Source organism: Sorghum bicolor, chromosome 2 (assembly GCF_000003195.3).
Source record: "Sorghum bicolor cultivar BTx623 chromosome 2, Sorghum_bicolor_NCBIv3, whole genome shotgun sequence".
Lineage (NCBI taxonomy): Eukaryota > Viridiplantae > Streptophyta > Magnoliopsida > Poales > Poaceae > Sorghum > Sorghum bicolor.
In genome coordinates, this window is record NC_012871.2 from 46,656,433 (window position 1) to 46,674,416 (window position 17,984).

Genomic DNA, 17,984 nt, shown 5'->3' on the forward strand with positions numbered 1-17,984 from the left:
ATGCTAAAATAACAAGTTTGTTATTCCTAAACTTTCGTTTGTCATATATAGCATGTCGTCCTCACTAGCTATCATACGCAAAGGCTGTTATAGAACTCTATGCTTTGAGTGAGTTTTTTTATTTACACAATGGCTAAATCTTGTAGTTTAAAATATAATTTTACCTAGTCTCTTGGAGGTGCTCTCATTGAACCAATTTCGTGCATCCCAAAATATTTATTCTCCTTAGAGCATCTCCAACAATCTGATAAAAATCACTTGGCAAATCTTATGATTTGGCAAGTGACTAAAACATATATCAAGTGAAAAAATAGTATCTCCAATAGTTTGGTATTTGAGTTTGGCAAAATTAAGAAAAGTGGACCCACTCCAAACAGATCCAACTGTTTTTGGTTGTATGTTTAGGCCAGTCTCAATGGCCCATTTCAATGCACTGTTTCCAAAACAAATCTGCTGACAGAGCATCAATGAAACGAACAATGAAACAACCTCCACAATGCATGAGTTTCACCTTGATGTTTCCTAGGTTGGGCAAAGCATTTAATTACTGCAAAATGATTGGATCACATGCAAGATGGTGAAACGATTTAGTCCTCGGTAGGGATTTCATCCTGTTTCACCGCGTAGGAAACAACGCCAGTAGAGTTTCACCATGGTGAAACTACTTCATTCTCTCTCCTCTTCGTTTCATACAAAAAGTACAGTTTTGCTGACATGGCGCTCTAATAAATGTGTATGACATCCTTGTGAAACCCCCACTGAGAGTGGCCTTATGTCCTGCGTGTCATACCTGGTGGCCGCCGCTGCGCATGTTCACATTAAGTGAAGATTGACCAATCAACTGTTGGCCGCCTGCGCACGAAGTAGCAAATATGTATGTGTGTTGCATTTAAATAAATAAAAGCTGCTGCTATATTTGTGATTGATGTGACAAAAAACTACTATGCTGATCAGACCTTTGATGAAAATTCATGCCTCGCGCTAGAGAGGAGGCTACGGCGCCCGCACCTCGTGATGGCAAGCGGAAGGAAGCGCGCAAATTTGCGCGTGGATGGCCAGAGAATGACAAGTTGCCATTTTTAGTAAGTTGTTTAGCAAACCATTGGAGGGATAATTTGTTTAGTTTTGTTAAATTATACAAGATAGCAAGTGTGTTTAGCAAATCATTAGGGGCTCGTTCGTTTGACCTAGAACAGAGGCCGGGAACCATTCCGGCCAGGAATGATATTCAAATTTATATATCTGTGAACGAGTGGAATGATTCCTGGCCGGGAATCTCCCTAACCGAACGGCCCCTAGAGAGCCTGGTCGGGAATCTTCCTAACCGAACGGCCTCTAGAGAGGCTCTTAGAGTATCTCCAAGAGACTCTCTATATTCTTCCTAAATATTAGGAATACTAATTTTAATGAAAAACTCCTCTCCAACAGCTTATCTAAATGGTATCCAAATATAACTATTGTCTTTTCTTGATTTTTCGCTAGCCAAATATAGAAGACGAGAATGACTCTCTAGAGTGAACATGAGATTTAACAAAACTGTTGGAGAGTGAAAAAATATAAAAAACGATTTTGATGTAAATAACTCTTTAAATGATGATTTAGAGAATGAGATTTAGAAAGACTCTTGGAGATGTTCGTCCTAAAATATATAAAAATATATATTGTAGATATAATTTTTTTCCCGAGGGAACAGATGTATATGTTGTATAGGCTTCTGGCCCGGCCCGGCTCGAAACCGAAGCGTCGCTCACATCCATCTCCGACCCTTTCACCTTCTCCTTTCTCCAGCGCCGCGCCCGTGCACACGTCCGCGCCGTCGAAACCCGGCCCCCACCCCAGCCTCGGAGGCGTGCACGCTGCCGCGTAGGATCGGCTCGCTACTGGGCGTCATCGCCGCCGACCTCCTCGTTCACCAATCTGCACCCTGATCGCCGTGCAGTGGAAACTAGGGGATCGATTCCCCTTCTCGGTAAGACGAAGAACCCTAGCTCGCTGTCACGAATTTATGTGGGGAATTGGGGTTTTGCCCCCGAACCTAACCCGAAATTTCATCTCTTTCTCTCTCATCAGTTCGTCGCGGATTTCTCGCTGCGTGCCGTATGGTGCGGCGAGTGATTCTCCAAGAAATCTGGGGTCGCTGATCTGAGTCCGCACAGAACGCAGTGGGAGCAATGATGATGTCGGACGACGACGACGCCGAGCCCCAGCTCAACGCGGTGGAGAGCTACTACTTCGTTGACTCCACGGACGAGAACGAGGCTGTCTGCTTCTCCAACCTGCCTTTCCTGTTCGGGGACACTGATGATCTTCCTGACTGCAAGAAGAGGCTGGTGCTGCGCGGGACTGGTGACCCGGGCGTCAAGGTGTACAATGTGGTTGTGGCCTGGAGACTGGGGCTCGAGGGAAAGCAGCCCCAGTTTGCGGTGCTCACAGCTGAAGGTAGACGATGGGTACGTCTCATTAGGCCCTTGAAGAGCTACGAGGAGATGATCAGGACTCTGCTGATCACGGCGCAGATGCTGCATTTTCTCAGGAGGAAGCCTCATGAGCCAGAGAAAACCTTGTGGAACCACCTTTGCAAAGTCTTTAAGTACATTCCTTGGCACACTCTGTTGTGTTTGTTCTTTTGGCAGATGTTGAACACTGATGCTTACAGATCTGACTTGTGCTTCTGCAGCAAGTTTGATGTCAGACCCTCAGAGGACGATTTCAGGAACCACCGCTCACTGATGAAGGAGTTCGCGGCAAAAGATCCTGTCTTAGTAAAATCAGAGGTGTCTGTTCTATTCTTGTTATCGAAATTCTCAAGTGTGTTTGTTAGCATAGCACAATTGTTTCTACCATGAGCATGAAATAATCTACAAGTTATGAGGGGTTAGCAACCTAATCACCTAAGCTGGCATTGTAAATTAGAAAAAATTGACACCCAAGTCAAGTTGAAGAGAACTCAAACCAAGGTGGCGGGGGTGTACACCCACAATCCACACCTCCAACCAACTGTGTTAGGCTCAGTTTTTGATTAACTTTGTTTTATGGCTAGCTGTGTTATGTAAAGTTGTAAACATTGTTCTTAACTCCTTAATTTGCAACAAAAAACACATTCTTGCTCTAAGATTGTAATTCTCTGGCATGTCTGTGCTCTGCTATCTTCTAGCTACCATTATAACCCTTAGAGATGCAATATTTGATAATCTGGGTTTGTATTGCCATTGATTCGTTGTTTGCTTCTTGATGCTTATAATGTTAGATGACAATGACATGTAAAAGGACTGATCTGCACGTGATGCCACCTACAAGGCCTTTCTTCCTTATCCTGTCTCTATAATTAGCTAAAGTGATTGGAACAACTTGTTATTGTGCGTGATTGCTGTTATTTGTGAGTCAAACTGACCTGGTATGATGATTATTTGACTGATTTTGCTATGATGATTATCTGATAGATTTTGCAAGTATTTGTTGAAGGAAGATCTAGAAAAAATTTCACTGAGGTATGTGTATATGGTTATTGAATGGTAAAGTTTTGGAAGAGAAATTAACCACACCTAGAATTTAACCACACATTAACTATTACTCTTAATATAATTGTGACTAGGTTGGTGCAGACCACATCGATGTCAAGCAGCCGTTCATCGCTGATGATGAGGACATAGATGAGATGATTGTGGAAGATGCCGATAATGAATCTGATGAAGAAGAGGATGAAGATTTGTTTGATTCAATATGTGCCATTTGTGACAATGGAGGAGACATATTATGGTAGGTGGATTCCCTTGTGTGATTGAGTAGGCTACCTGAAAGTCTTTTCTCTTTTCTTGAGAATCTAGGCAGCTTAGTTAGTATTTAGTTGTTCATGTCTTCAGTTGAGCATGCAGCATAACAATTTCAGATATATTTTACATGGTGATTAGGCCATAACCATCGCGCCAAGTGGCTAGGATTGCTTTTGTAAATGTTTGTATTATGGACTTGTTTGGGACAGCTTCACCATTGAAAAAGTGAATATGGATCTGGGATTCACCACGGAGTGGATCTGAAATCTACCAGAGAACCGTTTGGGTGACATGGCAACTCCAGATCCACGCAAGGGCATTTTGTTTGGAATGCCCAGATTTGCCCTTGGGCACAGGTCCCACCTGTCAATGTGTGAGAAAAGCTTTTCAGTCTTCTTCTTCCTCTGACCGGATCTGTGGGGCATGGGGTGGATGGCGGTCAGCCATGGCCAGGCACGGTCAGGCGCGGTGGTCAGGGAGGACGTGGAGGGGAGGGGAGGGGAGGGGCGGGCGCGGCGGCTGGGAGCCTCGCCAGATGCGGCTAGGCGGGTGTGGACCTCGCTGGATGCAGGCGGGCAGGCACGGCCGCTCTCGCCGGATGTGGGTGGGTGTGCGCGGCATGTGCCGGACGCAAGAGGGCACGGCCCTCGCCGGACGCAGGCAAGCATGTGGCCTCGCCGGATGTGGGCAGGCGCACAGGGCTGGGCGAGCATGTGGAGGTTGGCCGGCCACGGTGGCGGGGAAGGGTGCGCGGTCGCGGGGCTGTCACGTAGTGCTTGGGGCGGCTCGTCAGCCGCTAGGCGAGTGCACGGTGGGGCAGAGAGGCGAGCGTCACAACAGAAAAGAAGAGGAGATGGTCAAAAATTAGAATGAAGTGGTTCATTTGTGTAACCAGTGGCAGTGGTGGGTAATTTTCCCCAAATCCATCAATTTGAATTTTGTGGAGCACCCCTTGAGGAGATCCACTGTTTTGGTGGAGCTAGACTGTTTGGCAAACTTTCTGTGGAGTGGAGCTATTTTTAGTGAATTTGGAGCTTGGGGAGCTGTCCCAAACAGGCCCTATATACTAAACTTAGGAAGGCCCATATGACATGCCTTAATGGCTACCTGTAGAGAGATCAATTGCTAATGTTAGGCTGTTTGAACTGATAGTTAACACTATCATCATAAAATGAAACAGAAGTGGTGGAAGAAGTATAATGTTTACAAAAATGCTGCTCATTTCACTGATGGAAATTGCATCTTACTGGGAAAATAATATATGCTCAGAGCTATATGTGTTACTATGAAGTAGATCATCGGAGTTACTCCATATCCTGAAAAGTTTTGTTATGGAAATTCCAGTAGTGTTGTTGTTGATATGAAATGAAGTGTGATATATTGATGTACAGAAAGCTCCTAAATTTGATATTACTTTGTCCCGAACTGGATCAAGAGATTTAGTGTGTTCTATTGTGACACATGTCACATGAGCCATAACAAAAAGATAGATTTGAATGGATTATATTTTGCATAATCTATACACAAATAACTTCACTTTTGAGATCAAGTTTAGTTGTAAAGTGCTTGAGTGCAAACCATGTTTTGAGGAGCAATTGCAAAGCTACAGGCTGAGATTATTTAAGTTTATAATTTTCCTTAATACAGGAGCTGTATTAGGAAGATCATGACAGTAGATGTTGAAGGTCCAGGCGTCCAACTTCGATCTATAAATCTTATTCTCTAGTTCTTAGCCCCAGCTTTTGCTATCAGGGCACTGACATGCTGGTGATACATGAGCCCCACTGGCCACTCGCACAACCTCAGCGGACAGCTTGGTCACAACATTTGTGAATGCATATCAATCATCTGTATGGAATCTGTGGTTATGTTGTGTATTTATTGCCTGTGTTTGTGTGTTTATTCCTTGTAAATATTTTGAAAAAATACTAAATTTCTGAATGAAGTTTTTAGACTTTATAGTTCCTTTTATTGCTAATACTTAATACGTAATTGAAACCACCTTGCATAACCTGGTTTATTGTGCCCTGTAATTATCATTTTTTCTTATTTCTTCTTTTTTATGTTGAACTTCTTATGCTTATCAATTTCCTAGCCATCTAATGTCAATAGTCTAATTATATCTTGTATATACTTGTTTCTACTGTTGATGTGGATTCTTGTGCTTATCAACATGTTAGCCATCTACTGTCCATATTCTAATCTTTTTTTTTTCTGTTGTGTACTTGTTGCATTGTTCTACTATAGCTGTGATGGCCCATGTATGCGCTCTTTCCATGCAAAAGAAGGAAGTGGTGAAGACTCCTACTGTGATACCCTTGGATACACTGAGGCAGAAGTTGATGTATGTGTTGTACTTCTAAGTGATGCAAACATTAACTTGAATTTCTTGTTATGATTTTTCTATATTGAAATTGTTTTTCTATTTTTTAGGCAATGAAATTATTTCTGTGCAAGAACTGTGAATATAAGCAACACCAGTGTTTCATCTGCGGAGTGTTGGAACCTTCAGATGGAGCAGCAGCTAAGGTATATTGGTACTCCAAAGAACAAATGGATTTACGAATAAACACCCACAACCTTTTCATCTGTCTTGCACCTGCAAGGATCTGTTGTAAGTCTGTATATAAGGAATAGGAGGTGAAGGAATATTTTTCTGCTTTCCTCCAGTTGTATGTAGGGATGAGTGATCATGCAACAAAGGTTGGACTCATGAGCAAGGATACAAGTGGGTTTTGTCCGTGAGTCCACAAATAGGCCATTTTCCCCTGGGGTCTGTGGTCTGTAGAACCGCGTAAAAATAACCTATTTGTGGACTCATGGACATGCCCTTTTGGTACTAAGTCATAAGTGGGTCACTGGGAACAACTTGCTTTTTATTAAGATAAGTTAAATTCTATTGTGCTGGGATGCTCTCTCATGCCACATAAAATGGTCAATAGTTGTACCTTGCTTTTTATCCCCCCTACATCAAACTTGTGGCTTTTTCCCTGATGCAACATCTGTATTAGTTACATCTTTTCCCATAAAATCTGTAGCAGGATTACTCAGAAATCCCTGTAAAAAATTGGTCATTATGACTTTGCACTGTTAATGTGGTAGCCTTATGATTTTGATTAGCTTCCATCTGATTCAGTTTGCATAGTGTTATTCTCCTTGCAGCATAATAGAAGACCTTCTAGCATTCAAAATTTGTCCAAATTAGTTGTCATCCTCACTTCCCAATACACATCTCTCTCTCTCTCTCACACACACACACACTTCTCCTTGATTCCTGTGTCCAAAGTTAAAAAAAGTCTTCTATTATGGGACAAAGGGAGCACACATCATGGTATTGTCATGTTGGCACACTAGCCAAGCTGTAAACATTCTTGTTCAGTTACAGGATTAGGGCCAGTCTGGCAGAGCTTCCCTTCCTGATTCTTGAGCTTCGATGGAGTGATTCTGGTGGGGAAGCAGGTGAGAATTGATTCTGAAGTGATTCTATTGGTGATTGAACGAGGAGCAGTGAGGAGCGGTGGACAGCAGGTTTTTTTTAGCTCCTAGCTCGTAGTGTAAATGGAGAAGTGATTCTCGTCAGCTCCCCACCAGAATCCAGTTGCATTTTAAGCGTTTGGTAGGGATGCACAGAATCTGCTCTGAAGAAGCTGGGAGTGAAGCTCTGCCAAACTTGCCCTTAGGCTTCGAGCTTCTATAAAACTAACTCATCCTGATAACGCTAGTTTGTATTCTGATCTCTGAAATGATATGAAGCATTGCAATAGTTCTAGCCTCTTGACTGTAAGGTCATTTGACACCAATCATCAATGCTGGTAGCATCAGTGTGTATTTGATAATCGTAGGTAAATACTTTAATAGAGGTAGCATGTCCCTAGTGCCTGGAGGCATATTTGCAGGTGCAAAATCTTGCTTTGTGGGTAAACAGGCATGGATATGTTCTACTAGCACTTTGCCCGTATATCTTCTGGAAGGCTTAACGTGGAGCCAAATTCAAACTATACCAGACTCCAAACCGTGCATACTTGGGGCTATACAGATCCACACAATACCTTGGCTTTGGAGGCCCAATATAAAACCTAACAACATTGCTGTTGGGATATAAACTCCACAGCAGTACTGCACAGAGCTGGTCATCCTCTCCTACAACATTAGCATCCATGGCAAGCTGCAGCATTTGTTGCTCCACAAGCTCAAGCAACAGGCCTACAAGTACTTGTTTCTTTTGCTTCTGTTAGGGCTGAGCGTGTTCCGCCGAGTAACAGCTCACTAGAGCAGGTGTTTCCAGAAGGTCTCACTGGTGGTTATCCCTTTGTCGTCAAGTTACGATTCAGTTGAGAAGTTTATCTATAAATAAAGAAGTGTGTGTGTGTGTCCAAGAGTAGATTACACTAGCAGTCCCTAAACTATTATATCATTCTCATCCAGGTCCCTAAACTATGAATTGCATATCCAGGTCTTTAAACTATTAAGTACCTCACCCTGGTCCGAAGCAGCCATGTCATAACCCATTAGCTGATGTGGCACTCCAACATGTGTGTGTATCCAAGAGTAAATTACAATAGTGGCCCCTAAACTATTATGTCATTGTCATCCAAGTCCCTAAACTATGAAATTGCATATCTAGGTCCCTAAACTATTTAAGTACCCCAACCCCGGTCCAAAGCAGCCATGCCACAACCCATTAGGTGGCATGGCACTCCAGCATAGAAATCACATGTGGGTGCATCATGTAATTACATGGGTGTGTCTCTAAACTATTATATGGTTCTCATCTAGGTCCCTAAACTATGAAATTGGTTATATGGGCCTGAATCTATTTAAATACCCTAATCCCACTCCAAACCAGCCCCTTCACACCCCATTCATTATGCGGGATAGGCTTATGAGCCTTTGCTCATTGTTGGACCTCCTTGCGTTTGCTTCTCAACTTGTCTGGGTATGAACATATGATACCGCCTGCAAGCACAGTTGGATGGGGCTGGGGCGCTGGGCATTGTTGTCGGGTGCGCGCCTCCACCATGGTGATGAGGAGCTATTGGCCAGCATGCTTGCGAAGCTGTTGCATAACAGCCTTGATGCACCTGGACATGAACCTGAGCTCCCTCTAGTTGCAGCGTGGTAGCCGATGGAGCGGATCACGGTGAGTGCATAAGTTCATTGGCAGAGAGACATGTGGCTACTTTGGACCGGGATTGGAGTACTTTAATGGATTAGGGACATATATGTGCAATTTTTACTGTTTGGGGATATCAGTGAGAATCACATGATAGTTTAGGAACCATCCGTGTAAATATGATCGGTGGACCCACATGTTGGTTCTACGCTGGAGAATCACATGATAGTTTAGGGACCCTAAACCCTAAATCACATATGAAATGGTTTGCGAAATTGAGCCATTGGGAAAAGTTATTCTCATGGACAAAAAATGCTACAGCTATTTTAAAAATGTTTTCCTTGCTGCTATTGAGCTGTACTAGCTGATTTATCGGATGGCACATTGGTGCTGATACTGACCTCTGAAGAGCTGACAGGCACATGGTGAGAGCCATGCCTGTTAAGGTTAGCGGGCATGTTATGGGCAAAAACTGCCCAGTGGGCATGGGAATATTCAGTCACTCTCCCCCTTACTCCCTCCCTCTCCTGTTGTCACCAGGACCACAAGTTCTTGTGTGCTGGTTGGTGTTGTGCCGGGAAGCATTTGCACACCTTCCCTCTCAGTCCTTGTAAACTCTCTTTCTATCTTAATTGAATGGCAGAGCTCCTGCCCGTTTCATTCAAAAAAGGTCAGTTGCTATCTGTATCCATTGTGCCTGGTCGCCGTCAGCCAGTGTATAACTCTTTGAAATTAATCTCTTTTACCTGTGGTAGTTTCCAAATATAGCAACATTATTGTTCTAGCAGTTTGGAAGTGCAATCTGACTACTCCATATCACTTAATTGCAATGCAATTTCAATTCAAGATATACTTTTATTTGCTGACCCCTGCACTGCTTGTTAGGTATTTTTATGTAACAATGCTACATGTGGGCACTTTTACCACCCGAAATGTGTTGCCCAGCAACTTCACCCTAACAACATTGATGAAGCCTCAGAATTGGAGAAGAAGATAACAGAAGGGTTTTCATTTACGTGCCCAATTCACTGGTGCTTTCATTGCAAAGGTTTGGAGGATAGAACACAAGGGCCTTTGCAATTTGCTGTTTGCAGACGCTGTCCGAAGTCATATCACAGAAAGTGTTTACCAAGGTTCTGTTATAGAACAAGCTCTCTGTCTTGCTTTTTAAATATAATATGTGTGTGGTCTCTTATTCTTGAATTATTTGGAATTGTTTTGCAGAGAAATTTCCTTTGATGAAATTGAAGAGGAGGGTGTCATCATACGGGCCTGGGAATTATCGAAAAGAATTTTGATATACTGCCTGTATGTAACCTTGTCACTTTTTAAATTCCTTGTATATATGCTACTCAGATCATAGACTTCTCATAAACTGTCGCAGGGACCATGAGATTGATAGTGACATTGAGACACCTGTCAGAGATCATATAAAGTTTCCAAAGATTGAAAAACCACTTCAATTTGTAAAGGGTGCTAACTTGTTGCATAAGAAGAAAAAGAGGACTTACAGTGAGACAGTTCTTGACCAACCTCCAAGAGATACTGTGAAGATGAAAAGCAAGGTTCGCATGCAAGAAAGAGAACAAAACAAACAAAACACCAGAGAAGTTTCTGCCAAGAGTTTCACTGAAAACCCTGTTGACAGACCTGTAAAGAAAAAAGCCAAGTTGAAAGAGAAAACACAGTTGCCATTTGTGGCCAAGGATCATTTTGGAAGCAGTCCAAAATCTGTGAAAGAGGAAGAACAAGAGTCACCTTCTTTGCCCTTATCTGCCACTAGGAAGATTCCCCTGAGTTTATTTCCTACAGTGGACAGTGAAACTGAAAAGAGGTGAGTCACTTGGGTATAACTATAAAGTACTTGGGAATGAAATCTCTAGTTGACATGGTATGTGACTGTGTGTGCAAAATTTACTAGCATGCATGAGTTTCCTACATGATTCCAACAGACTGGATGAGGGCTTTGGAATTTTGTTTGTTTATCATGTCACAGAATCCTCTTCTGTCTTAAGTTAATCTCATGTTTTCATCTTAATGCCATGTATGCACATTCTATATGATGATAACAACAAAGTTTGAAGTCTGCATACTGTTACTTATATGACTATATGAGATCTTCCATTTGCAGAGTGATTACCATATTGGGAAATAAAGTCTCTTCATTGACCATAAAAGATGTTACAAGGAACTGCAGTTTGCCATCAACTCATGTATACTCTGGCAGACTGACTGACAAGATACCACAGGGAAAACTTGAGCGTTCTGTTCAGGTGCTTTCTTGTTCCATCATATATACAAATTATATTCATGCTTATCATTATTTTGTTTGACATTTTGAGGATTCCATTTTAGGCTGTAGAAGCAGCTTTAAAAAAGTTGGAAAATGGAGGTAGTGTCAATGATGCTAAAGCAGTATGTGAACCTGATGTTTTGAGACAGCTTGCAAGGTGGCATGTAAGTAAATACTGAATACTCCCTCTGTCCTGGAAGGCTGGAATATAGTGCAGTATGACTTATAAAAGTTGTACTGAAATATAATGCATTCTACATGGTGTCAATGCTTATATTTGGTAAAGTTTGTTAAAAAGAAACCATAATTTGAGCAGAAACACCTTAATTGGGTTTAATCTATGATTACATGCGTTATTTGAGGATTCCCTTAAGTTGCCTTAAAATTTTTGGAATGCACTACCTTACAGGACTGAGGGAGTAGATAATTATCCATTATTTTGCACTACTTTTTTTTTGTTGGCATTTAGTGCAGTGCTCCCCTTCCTGCTTTGGAATCCCCTTTGTTACACTTTCTGTGTACTTGAAGCAGATCTGCAATAGATGTGGTGAAGCATGATATATATTTTGTTTATTTATGTCTCTGTCAGTACTTGGCTTGTTATTTCATCACTATACTTTCATCATCAATAAATCTCTCCCGGGTTTCATCTCCACATGATTATCTGGGTTTTAAGTTGTACTGACGAGCATATCCTAACTGTCCCCAATGTTAGTACATTGTACGTGGAGCAAGTTCCAAGTTTGTGTCATTCTATTTTGATGGAAATGACATTATGAATATGTTGTTTCTAGATGGATACATAGTTGAACGAAGATTTCAGTACTGGTTGTTATAATGGACTTGTGATATGTTGCGATCACAAATTCTCCTTGTTATCTTAGTGTTTCTCTTCAAGTTGTTTGCATTAATAAGCACTTACACTTTAGCTAGTAATCAGCAAAATTACTAACTCATATTTTTCTTCCTCCTGCCAGAGTAAACTCAGAGTATATATATCTCCTTTTATTCATGGCACAAGGTACAGTTCTTTTGGTCGACATTTTACAAAGGTGGAGAAACTTGTTGAGGTATGTTGAAATCCACCTATTATGCTGAGATAGGATGTGTAATAAGGGGTTGTATATGAAAAAAGGTTATTACATCACTTTCTTAAACTGTAGTTTATCTGCATCTGTTGTGAGATTTTACTTATTCATCTCGTGTGTTGTGAATTTTTTCTGCATCTGTTGTTGACGGGCAACATCACCAATAGCATTTGTAAAATGACATGCTTTCAATTTGCTAAACTGTTGAAGAGAAATCTCTGTTACAATTATGGGTTGTGTTGGGTCCTCGAAACACACATCTTAATGTATGGATTTTCTGTGTGTCTCTTGAACTTGATTCATGCGCACTTTGTTGATAAGTGCTACTGTGCTATCCTCATGAAAATATAATCTCAAGACTTCAGAATAAGAATGAATGCGGCACGTGTGTTAGTTTATGTGCATTGTACACATTTTCCACTGCTCACTGTACAAGGAGTGGGCATGTGTGAAAATGAATTGAGAGAAAAAGCTAGGAAAGAAAAGGCTACATCGTTTTTGTATGTGAGATCCCATTCATATAACCTCTATAAGAACTATGATCCATTATTTCTCTATTGAAAAATGGAGATGGCTAAGTTATTGACATATCTAATTTAAGCAGTTTGAAACTTCTCAAGATGGCAACCATTGGAAAATCAAAACTAAAGCTAAAGTTGAACCACAGAAAAAATGTGTGGTCCATAGATGAAAGAAACCTTACTTCCCATTTATATCTGTTATTTCTCTTGATTTAAAATGGGGATGGCTAAGTTTGGACATATCTAACTATCGAACTTAAGCAAGTTTAGAAACTTGTCAACAATGCAACCCATGTATATATATAAAAAAAACTAAAGCCTCAAGTTCAACCACAGAAAAATGTGGTGTCCATGGAAGAAAGGAATCATTCTTGAAAAACAAAATATAACAGAAACAAAGTAAATTTTGCTCTAAAAATGGCACCAACAAAAGAAATAATGTTTGTTTGAGCTGCAGCGATTGGGCTTTTGGATCAAAAGCTAGCTTTCTAGCTTTTGGCTTCCGGCTCTTGTTTTTTGCTATCGGTTTTTGTAATAAATTTTGAGCTTCTCAGTGTACCAAAGCCAGAAAAGCTCCTCAGAAATTGCTTTTCAGCTTGTAGTTCTTTTCCTCGGAAGCCAGCTTTCCAGCTTTTCAAAAGCCAACTCAAAAGCTAGGCTGTTTGTTTCAGCTTCTGGCTTTTGGCTGGCAGAAGCCAGATAAAAGCTGAAACAAACAGGGCCTAAGAGTAGTCCCATTATGTAGCCAGAGCTTGGTGGCTCCATTCTCACCTTCATCACTGGTACCTACACACCTGCCTCCAGGTGTGTAGGTGCAGCTGCCTTTGGCTCTTTACTGCATGGATCTGTGGAAGACGAATCTTTGTGCAGGTGCATGGCAGGCACACAATGAGAATGGGGTACCAGGCTGAAGAATTTTGCTATTTACTAGTGTACTTGAGGGACGGGAGTGGGTGGGAAATGGGTTGCGAGAAGAAATGGAAGGAGTGGGATTATGTCAGTTTCAGGTGGGCGCTGTATGAGGAATTGGGGTAGATGGAGGTGGAAGGAGTTGGGATGAGGGGAAAGTTATGGATTTCTTAGTACCTAATATATTGTGTACCAGTCATCTCCTTGATATAATTCAATATCATTATTCTTCATTAATGTTCTTTTTTCTTTGTACAGATTGTTGATAGACTTCACTGGTATGTGGAACCTGGTGACATGGTATGTTTTTTTCCTGGTATAAGCAACCATCAATTGATCTTCCCTCCTTTGAAGTACTTTTTAGCAGTTTCAAAAAGATCAAATAAGTCATCAAGAGAAAAAAAAAACTCTAAATGTCCTGTGCACATATACCCATTTTTGGGTATTCATACCCACTCTGCAAATCCGCATCCACATGTACCCATTAGTAATGGGTAGGATCTGGATATTACCCACTAGTACCCAGTGGGCCAAGATTATCAATGAGTATTCCAACTCCAAACCTATTTAGCTTGATCATTATCCAGTGGGTTTGGCCAAATGGGTATGTATGAGATTGGAGAGGGTGAGAAATGGGAAATGATCATCTGGGTTTCGGTGTGGCAAGCATTGAGTGTGCCCAAGCCCTCCCTAGTGAGTGGTGAGAGGTATAGTGCATGTAGACCCATTGTTTTGTATGTATTTTGCCTATGAATGTTTGTAATCAAAATGATGTCCTAATGCATGTTAATATGGATCATACATTTGACATATCATTGTAGAGATCAACTGTGTTAGACTGTGGTTCTTATGCTTATCAGTTTATACACATGATATAAAACGGATTTTAGTAACGAACCGGGGGTGGAACTGAAGGTTATAAATGAAGGTATTGGCTAAGATTTGTATTGTGTTCAATATTTTGTAGCATTGCATCTTTGTTTGTCAGTATTGAACTTATACAAGTAAAATTGGTTATAATGTTGTTTGTTACATAGTTTTATGAACATCCTAAACTCCATTGATGTTGCAGATAGTAGATTTCTGCTGTGGGGCAAATGATTTTAGCCGGCTTATGAAAGAAAAACTTGACAAAGTTCAGAAAAAGTGCAATTTCAAGAATTATGATCTTATCCAGCCACAGGTAAGATTGATGACAGTTGAGTCCTTTGTTTGATTTTCCTTTATAACATGACCTTTTTTGTAACATCAAATAGAACTCTTAGAAGTTAGTGCATGAATTACATCTACGGGTGATCTTTAGGGTCTACTCTTAGAAGTTTGCGTTTCATCCAGGCTAAGCTGCCTGGCGCAAGCAAGCATTTGCCTGGGTCTGTAATTCATGCCTGGTTCGCATGATGCCAGGCAGGCACTGAAGCAAACAGCTCCCACTGTTTCATGGCCAGAGAGTTCCTTTACTGACTTTTAGTCCGTTGTTATTGATTCCAATCTAACTTATTATTATCATTCTATTCATTCAAAGCTTCACTTAAAGATTTCAGGGCTAGCTGTTGATCATCATTACTTTCTCTTCAGAGTTTCTGGCTTCATGTAACATGTAAATGTATGTGCTTCTTGCATTGCAGCATCGCTTTTGCTTTGAAAAGAGGGATTGGATGACTGTGCAGCCAAATGAGCTGCCTCGTGGATCCCAACTGGTATGTTCTATTTGTTATTTATTGAGACAATTTAATCTATCTTGTATAATTATAACATTCAAATTTTTTGTTGATTAGATTATGGGGCTTAATCCTCCTTTTGGAGTCAAAGCAAGTCTTGCAAACAAATTTATTGACAAAGCGTTGACATTCAAGCCTAAGCTCATTATATTAATTGTCCCTAAAGAAACTAAAAGGTATGCAACATATTCCTGTTATCCGAGTATTTTGTTCATAACATCTTCTCACATTTCCTTGGGAAATTGTGTTTCCTCTACCTTCATCTACTGGATATACAGGTTAGATCAGAAGAGGACACCTTATGATTTGATTTGGGAGGACAGTGAGATTCTTGCTGGGAAGGTAATAACTTAAGATTACATTATATTGAATTTCTTTTGTTTGTTTTTCTCTAGTTATTTTACCTAATATCTTTCTTGAAATTGGCAGTCCTTCTATTTGCCTGGTTCTGTGGATCTTAATGATAAAACAGTTGAAGGGTGGAATGCATCTGCACCACCCCTCTATTTGTGGAGTCATCCTCATTGGACAAAGAAGCACATGCAAGTTGCTGAAGAGCGTGGTCACACCTGTATGGGGAATATAGCTTGCCATGTTGAAGATAGTAATCTTTTAGATGATCTGCCCATGAGGAAACAATCTGAGGCTACAAACAAACGGAACTCCAGATCAGGAAAAGAGGCTACATGCAATGACAGAAAGGCCAATCGACTTGATGGTGGTCCTGCTAAGAAGCAAGCAAGATCTGAAGAAGAGAAGGAAACTCTAGGGAAGATAGAACACCATGTGAAAGAGGCTAATATACCAGATAACCTCCCAGTGAAGATAGCTGAAACTTCCAGGAAAGTCATCTCTCATTCTGGAAAAGATAGAGAGAATGGCAGGTACAACAGCAGGAGATATGATAACAGGAGTAGGAAGCGGACACCTGATCACATAGAGAGCCTCCCCCCTGAAAAGCAAGTGGAAGTTGCATATGAAGAAACAAAAGTTATTATTCCTAGCAAAAAGATTACTCATAACGAACAAAGAGGTGCTTGCCGTGAAAATAGAAGTTCTTGTGTGGAGGAAACTAAGAGTGCTCAGTACAACTATGAGAAAATTGCAGCAGGGATGCCGAACATGAGCTCCAGAGAGGGAGGGGATTCTGACATGAGTATCTCACCCCCAGTCAGTAGCAATGCTCGAAGCAAATCCATATGCTATTCCCCCTCGAAACCAATTGAACACTTTGATACGACAGCTCACCCAGATAAATACATTGACTCTGTGCTCAATCAGGACAGAGCTCACCCAGATAAATACATTGACTCTGTGCTCAATAGGGCTACTCATCAGGACAGTTATTTGGCACTTAACAGGAAATATGATCCTATGTTTACTGACATTGATGATATCTCAAGGATGAAGGGTTCCAGCATCGAAGAAGTGACCAAGCCGTATACTACTGCTCCAACCAGTGATCCGTACAGCTTGCGATCTAGAGATGGCAGCTTCTACAGGCATCCGAGCTCAGAGGATTTAAACATCAATACTGATGTGCCTATGCAAGGATACAGTGCAAGATATGGACAAATTGGTGGTGACAGTTACCCACAAGCTCGTATGGTCCCATTAGCAACAGATTCAGAAACACATCAAAGAATGCATGGTGGAACAAGTGCTGATGATTACCCGTCGACAAGATACTCCCTTGGATCTTCAGGTGCTCGCTTTAGCCAACCAGCTACAACTGTTCCCTCTTTTGGGCTCCCAGGTGTGAGTTCACAACGAGGCTCAGGCTCAGTAATGGACAAGTATTCTTATGGGCTCTTGGGTCCGACTGTACCACAGAGCTCCGTTATTGACAGATATACTGCATCCCTCGATGGAACGAGCTCCTTGCCTGGCTCTTCGCGTGGCGGGTGGCCTCATATCTGATCGCTGGAACTTGTTATCTAAGTTTTTTTAAGGCAGAAACTGTGGGGAGTTCCCCACAGTATTTCAGTTTTCGTTTTTGAAGGGGATAGACATGCTATAAATGTTATGCAGCTTTTGACCAGATCTAGGCGTAACATGGTAACTATGTTAGTATTCCACAAGCATGCATCCATGCAGGGTCGTGTTAAGCAAAATTGTTTCTTATAAGGTGGTTCCATGCTACATGTAGTCATGACAAATGCCAGCACCTACGATATATGCCCTTTCCTTGGAGATCCGACGATATATGCCTTTTGGCAGCCCCAGGGCATGATATCACTGATTGTACAGAAAAGTGAACGACTCCTTCCGTAGTTAGAGTCCTAGTATTACATCTTTTCTCGGCAAAATTGAATGGCTGTATCATATGCTGCCTGTTAGTTGTTTTTCTTATAGATTATCGATATATAAAAGGAATGGAATCCGGTTTCATCCTTAGAACCAAGGGAATCAGACCTGGCTGTTTGTTACATGTGTTTTTTTAGGTAAAAGGAACGGTGTCCGGCTTCATCCCTTAGAACCAAGGATGTCAGACCACTTATTATAGAAGATTGAACTAATATAAAACTCAACTTAAAACTTAAATCTAACACTATTTGATCAGGTGTTTTTC

General features: G+C 41.2%; 1 protein-coding gene across 1 annotated transcript; it reads left to right on the plus strand.

The window, feature by feature from the left end:
• On the plus strand, positions 1,726 to 17,784 carry LOC8063478 (protein ENHANCED DOWNY MILDEW 2). Its single transcript, XM_021452182.1, has 19 exons — positions 1,726 to 1,969; positions 2,071 to 2,590; positions 2,678 to 2,774; positions 3,441 to 3,488; positions 3,593 to 3,756; positions 6,018 to 6,114; positions 6,204 to 6,299; positions 9,769 to 10,016; positions 10,108 to 10,191; positions 10,268 to 10,717; positions 11,015 to 11,156; positions 11,239 to 11,340; positions 12,154 to 12,246; positions 13,953 to 13,994; positions 14,767 to 14,877; positions 15,320 to 15,391; positions 15,470 to 15,588; positions 15,691 to 15,754; positions 15,842 to 17,784. Exons 2-19 carry the CDS (start codon positions 2,172 to 2,174, stop codon positions 17,330 to 17,332), a joined length of 3,939 nt encoding a protein of 1,312 aa, XP_021307857.1. The 5' UTR covers positions 1,726 to 1,969; positions 2,071 to 2,171; the 3' UTR covers positions 17,333 to 17,784.

Excerpts from the sequence above, each read along its gene's own strand:
- LOC8063478 (XM_021452182.1), top strand. The coding sequence starts at position 2,172 with ATGATGATGTCGGACGACGACGACGCCGAGCCCCAGCTCAACGCGGTG. Across the intron at positions 10,192-10,267 it reads AGAATTTTGATATACTGCCT|GGACCATGAGATTGATAGTG; the intron begins GTATGTAACCTT and ends AAACTGTCGCAG. Across the intron at positions 11,157-11,238 it reads AACTTGAGCGTTCTGTTCAG|GCTGTAGAAGCAGCTTTAAA; the intron begins GTGCTTTCTTGT and ends ATTCCATTTTAG.